Below are 5,640 nucleotides of genomic sequence, written 5' to 3'. Positions count from 1 at the left end.
TAGTGCCAATGCCCTAATGAGAAGGGCTTCTCCTCTTGGAGACCCAAATTTGAAAATTGGGGTGGACATTGGTCCTTCCCAGAACTGATCCCATCTTTCCCTCCCCAGCCGGGGCTGATCCCTCACAGTGCTGTTTCTCTAATGCAGTGAAGCTGCAGCTCTTCTGGAGATGGAAGAAAACCAGATAAACCTGGACAGCCTTGAGAATGGGGCAGATAACCCAGCTTTCAGTTCTGTGGTAAGTCCCCCTTTCCCTCACCTGCAAGAGTAGAGGAGCTGCTTGGGGCGCTCCAGCTAATGATGTTTTTCAGGGGGAGGAGAAACTCTATCAGGAATGTGATGGTCCATGTGGTGAGAGCAAAGAGGAGAGAAGAGAAGGAAAAGGGAGATTCTCCTCCTACTGCTGGTAGGGCGACCATTGGGGATGCGTGGCTGTATTTACAGTTTTATTTACAGCCATTTACAGTGGTGGTAGCAAGTCTGCAACCCTTGGGCCAGCAATTCTGGAGCCAAACCTGATCTGGGAGCAGAGCTGGGATATACTGACCACAGAGGGGGGAACAGTGCCTGATGGCTCCATGTGGTTTTGTAGGGTGGCAGTGGCAGGTCTTTGTGCCTGTAGCAGCCACCCAGAGCAAGCCTCAATTCATGGTGTCCAGGATGTTGGAGTGTGTGGTGGGGTCTCTTCTGCTCCTTCAGAGCTTCTGGAGGCCACGACACACCTACTCCACCATGCTGCTGCTGCAGGCACCCTCTGGAAGGCATGATCATGACCTGGCCCTGTTGAGTTCAGCTGGGTTGATCCTCAGGATCCATCTTCTGTGCTTTTCATGTCTCTGAAATGTGACTCTCCCCAGGAGGGCCCTGCAGCCAGTATCCAAGGCAAAGCGCTTCTGTAAGGCTCATGCCAATGTGTTGAGAAGAGTCAGGGTGAGCACGGGGACCAGGGGCACAGGGCATGAGAACATGGGGGGCGCGAGGCCGTGGGGCACGGGTGTGAGGTCGTGGGGCACAAGGACATGGGGAGGTTGAGTATGTGGGGCACGAGGTCATGGTGGGCATGAGGGTGTGGGGCACAAGGTCATGGTGGGCATGAGGGTGTGGGGCATGAGGTATTGGGAGGCATGAGGGCACAGGGCATAGGGACACTATGGGGAGGCCAGAGGAACACATGGCCGCTCTGAGCTGAGAGGTAGTTAGGCATCCATGGGGGACAGAGGTGCAAGGGGCATGGGCATGGCATAGGGACACAGGACACGACGGGGTCAGGGGGTATATCAGCTGCTGTCCCACCAATTGACTACCTATTTGGCCTCACTCCTCATGGGGAGGACAACCAATGAGACTTGACAAAAACAAAGGTAGATGAAACACCTGAGGAGGTGGCACTGAGGGGGCAATGGAGGTGGCATCAGATGCTGGAGGGCAGTGAACATGGGAAGGATGGGGAGAGCTGGGGTCCCTGGAGGGGTCCTGGAGACATCCTTAAGACCAGGAGTGCTGGAAGCCACAAAGGAGGTCTGGAGTCCTACTGTGGCTCTGTGTCCTGCCCTACTCCTGAGGAGCTGCAAGCCCAGGGGCATACTGGGGGTCAGCATGTTTCAGTTGTCCTCCTGCTGGTCCTCCTTGGTAGCTCCACTGGCCCATGGAGCCCAGCACCACATTCAGCTGCCATGAGGTTCCAAGCTGGGGTGGAGGATGTTCTCCAAAACTCCTCACCTCCACTTATTTCATTTGAGGGTGAGTCTCTCCCCTCAGTGGACCCTAATTCTCATGCTGCAGGAAACAGGCAGTGACTTTGCTGTCTCCACCTTCTCCACGCAGAACTGTGTGACCCTCCTCCAAAGCAAGGACAACTCCACACTCCCTCTGTCCTCACACAGTACTGCTCCTACAGTTGATCATTCATTGCCCTCTCTGTGACTTCTGTGCTCCTCCCTCATACTTCTCCAGGTAGAGGAACTAGGAGGGTATCCAAATGGGATGCTCCAACTGTGTTCCTCCCCTGGCATAACACTGGTAGTTCTGGCTTTGCTGGACCAGTTCTCCCAGTATGATCCTCCTTTAGGACCAGTCCCCATGCAAACTACCAGTTATTCCTACCCATGGCTTCAGTACTGTACTAGTTACCAACATGACAGGACCTTCTTCCTCATCTTACTTGTTTGCACCCAAAGCTCTCCATGTGGGATGCAGCCAGATCTATTTTTTGCGAAATCCCATTTGCAAAGGGGCTCATGGAAACCGGTGGCCACTGCCACCAGCTTGGAGGTGGAGCTACCAACCCCCCCTGCTGCATCTAATCTTCTCCTGTATTTCTTTCCCAGAGATACAGGAGAAGGAAGTCACCCACTAGCGCTGCAGCTTGAGGACTCTATGGGGTTGTCCCTTGGTGTGTTAGTGCCAATGCCCTAATGAGAAGGGCTTCTCCTCTTGGAGACCCAAATTTGAAAATTGGGGTGGACATTGGTCCTTCCCAGAACTGATCCCATCTTTCCCTCCCCAGCCGGGGCTGATCCCTCACAGTGCTGTTTCTCTAATGCAGTGAAGCTGCAGCTCTTCTGGAGATGGAAGAAAACCAGATAAACCTGGACAGCCTTGAGAATGGGGCAGATAACCCAGCTTTCAGTTCTGTGGTAAGTCCCCCTTTCCCTCACCTGCAAGAGTAGAGGAGCTGCTTGGGGCGCTCCAGCTAATGATGTTTTTCAGGGGGAGGAGAAACTCTATCAGGAATGTGATGGTCCATGTGGTGAGAGCAAAGAGGAGAGAAGAGAAGGAAAAGGGAGATTCTCCTCCTACTGCTGGTAGGGCGACCATTGGGGATGCGTGGCTGTATTTACAGTTTTATTTACAGCCATTTACAGTGGTGGTAGCAAGTCTGCAACCCTTGGGCCAGCAATTCTGGAGCCAAACCTGATCTGGGAGCAGAGCTGGGATATACTGACCACAGAGGGGGGAACAGTGCCTGATGGCTCCATGTGGTTTTGTAGGGTGGCAGTGGCAGGTCTTTGTGCCTGCAGCAGCCACCCAGAGCAAGCCTCAATTCATGGTGTCCAGGATGTTGGAGTGTGTGGTGGGGTCTCTTCTGCTCCTTCAGAGCTTCTGGAGGCCACGACACACCTACTCCACCATGCTGCTGCTGCAGGCACCCTCTGGAAGGCATGATCATGACCTGGCCCTGTTGAGTTCAGCTGGGTTGATCCTCAGGATCCATCTTCTGTGCTTTTCATGTCTCTGAAATGTGACTCTCCCCAGGAGGGCCCTGCAGCCAGTATCCAAGGCAAAGCGCTTCTGTAAGGCTCATGCCAATGTGTTGAGAAGAGTTGTCCTGGGCCTCTTGGGAGTAGGTGAGGACTTCTGGCACTGAGTCCCCATTTCCACATCTCTTTGGCTGGCTGTGCCCCCAGCCTCCGAGCACTGGGCACAAGCACCCACGTGGAGGTTCTATCTGCTCTCATCAACCCACTGCCTGCCCTCTCCTCACCCCACCACTCCTGCCCACGAGGGCTACCTGCACCTCACTGTCTTCATTCCCTTTCTCCACCTACTCAAAGGGTTTGCTGTGCCTCTTCTGCTCTCTCTATGTGCCCCCAGATAGCTGAGGTGCTGTCACCAGTGAGCTTGGCTTCAGGGGTGGCGGTCCCTAGGTCCTCCTTGCATAGATAGGAGGCTCAAGGGTGGCCAGAGAAGGACATTTGGAGGAAATGAACCTCACTGTTGGCCCCAGTTAGTGTTAGGAATCGTGATCCTACATTCCTCATGTTTCTGACTCCCCATGTGCCTTCTACAGCCTACTTGTGCTACTTTATTGTGGCCTGTTGGCTCAACTTCCAGCGAGCCCTTGCCTTGGTTGTCATGACTGTGGTGGTTGTCTTCTTCATCTGCTGGAGCCTCTTCAAGAAGCATTGTGGGGCAAAGGTGTTACTGCTTCTCAGCCCCGTTTGGAAATGCTGCCAAAAGTCCTGGCCATGGCTGAGATGGTGAGTGAGAAAAAGGCAGGGCCAGATCCCTCCCAGCACCCGGGTCCCCTCTGTCTGGCTGCCCTGCCAACATGACCAACATCTCGTGGCCTTGGGTATCTGCCCTAGTGCCGCACAGGCACCTCAGGAATGATGCTGCATGGCCCCGCCTGGGGACTACTTAAAAGCCATGGCAGAAACATATTGCTGCTCTACCTCAGTAGTGTGAGGGCTGTTCACATCCTTCATTTGTGTCTGAGCCCCAGGTTTCTTCAGATGCACAGACCTCATGGCAGCAGCTCCTGTGCAGTTAGCTCCTGCCCTCTGTGAGCTGCTCCCCATGGGAACATCCCCTTTGTGACAATCTGGGATTTCCTTTGCAGGCTGCTGTGGGTGGCCCTGCTGGGAGGCCTGATCATATGGCTGGCTTTGGACACCTCCAGAAACCCAGAGCAGCTCATCTCATTGGCTGGCTTCTGCTTTTTGGTGCTGTTCCTGTTTGCCTGCTCCAAGCACCACAGTGCAGTATGTGTTTCAGGTGTGGCTTGGCCATTGGTCCCCTCACAGGAGTTGACCACCAAGCACTAGGGAACTAGTGCTTCCTTCCCACTAGCACCCCATCACTAGAGCTCCCTGTAGGAAGCAGAAGTCCAGCAGGGCTCCTGGGCAGAGCTGGTCAGATGGATGGAACCCCAAAACCACCTCACTGCTCTCCTTCCCACTGCTCAAACCAAGGCTCCCCCATGATGCCTCCATCCTGTTTTCCACCATATCCTTCATAGCGGGTCAGACCCAGAGACCGAGCACCAGACACATGTCTGAGGTTCAGGAGCTTCAGGGGTGGAGGGTGGGCCTGAGCTTTGGGTGCCCTGGATGACTTGGGCAGAAGTGATTGAAGGCTTCACTGGTTTGGGTACTCCCTCCACGCACTTACTACAAAGGATTAATGAACAGGGAGTTTTAGTCTAGTGTGTCTATACTACCAATCAAGGTAGTCAGAAGGTCTCTGTGCTCATCTCCTCCTGGGTAAGCTGGGCAGGTTATGTTCCACCAGCCAGTTCTGGAGTCCCACCAACTCATCTTCTTGCTCCATCACCATCCTACATTTGCAGGTTCCTATGACGCTTTCTTTAGTAGCATTCCCATGACCCTTACACTATAATGGTGCTGAAGAGGCAGGAAGCAAGAGAGTGACATCCGTGGGCTTTGCTAACATCTCAGTCCCTATTCTGCTCTTGGTCCCCAGGTGTCCTGGAGAGCTGTTTTCTGGGGCCTTGGCTTGGAGTTCTTATTTGGACTCTTTGTCCTCCGGACAACCCCTGGAGTTCAAGCTTTCCAGTGGATGGGTGATCAGATCCAGGTACTGTGTGTGTGCATCCCATCCCTCAATGTGATTCCCCCTGGGATCAGCCAGAAGAACAAAGGGTGGCTTGGGGTGGAGAAGCAGCAGGGACTGCATGCTCACTTTTTTGTATGGGACTGGAGGAAAGCCAGATCCTTCCTGGTTTTCTGGAACAGCCCAGGGCCTTTGTTGCAGTCTGCCATTTGATTGGAGCCATCCCCTGTGAGTAGGAGACAACCCACCAGTGTCCTCAGCTTAGGTCATTCTCTGGTGGGGTAGTGAGCTGTGAGGTTGGGGGTGCTGATCCCTGCTCAGTAGAAGTGAGATGTCAGGGAAAGA

At 54.0% G+C, this 5,640-nt stretch overlaps 1 protein-coding gene across 1 annotated transcript in view; it reads left to right on the top strand.

Moving 5' to 3' along the window:
- Positions 1-2,567: 2,567 nt before the first annotated feature.
- Positions 2,568-5,640, top strand: part of LOC104396147 (sodium/nucleoside cotransporter 2-like) — an 8,846-nt gene continuing 5,773 nt past the window's right edge. Inside the window, exons 1-6 of the mRNA XM_010005952.1 lie at positions 2,568-2,636; positions 2,710-2,804; positions 3,256-3,347; positions 3,791-3,980; positions 4,343-4,484; positions 5,206-5,319. Coding sequence (XP_010004254.1) covers positions 2,568-2,636; positions 2,710-2,804; positions 3,256-3,347; positions 3,791-3,980; positions 4,343-4,484; positions 5,206-5,319 — 702 coding nt within the window. The remainder of the gene's footprint in view (positions 2,637-2,709; positions 2,805-3,255; positions 3,348-3,790; positions 3,981-4,342; positions 4,485-5,205; positions 5,320-5,640) is intronic.

Source organism: Chaetura pelagica, unplaced genomic scaffold (genome assembly GCF_000747805.2).
Source record: "Chaetura pelagica isolate M959 unplaced genomic scaffold, ChaPel_1.0 scaffold369, whole genome shotgun sequence".
Lineage (NCBI taxonomy): Eukaryota > Metazoa > Chordata > Aves > Apodiformes > Apodidae > Chaetura > Chaetura pelagica.
Note: the sequence above shows the minus strand (reverse complement) of the source record. Positions and strands in the feature narration are given on the sequence as shown.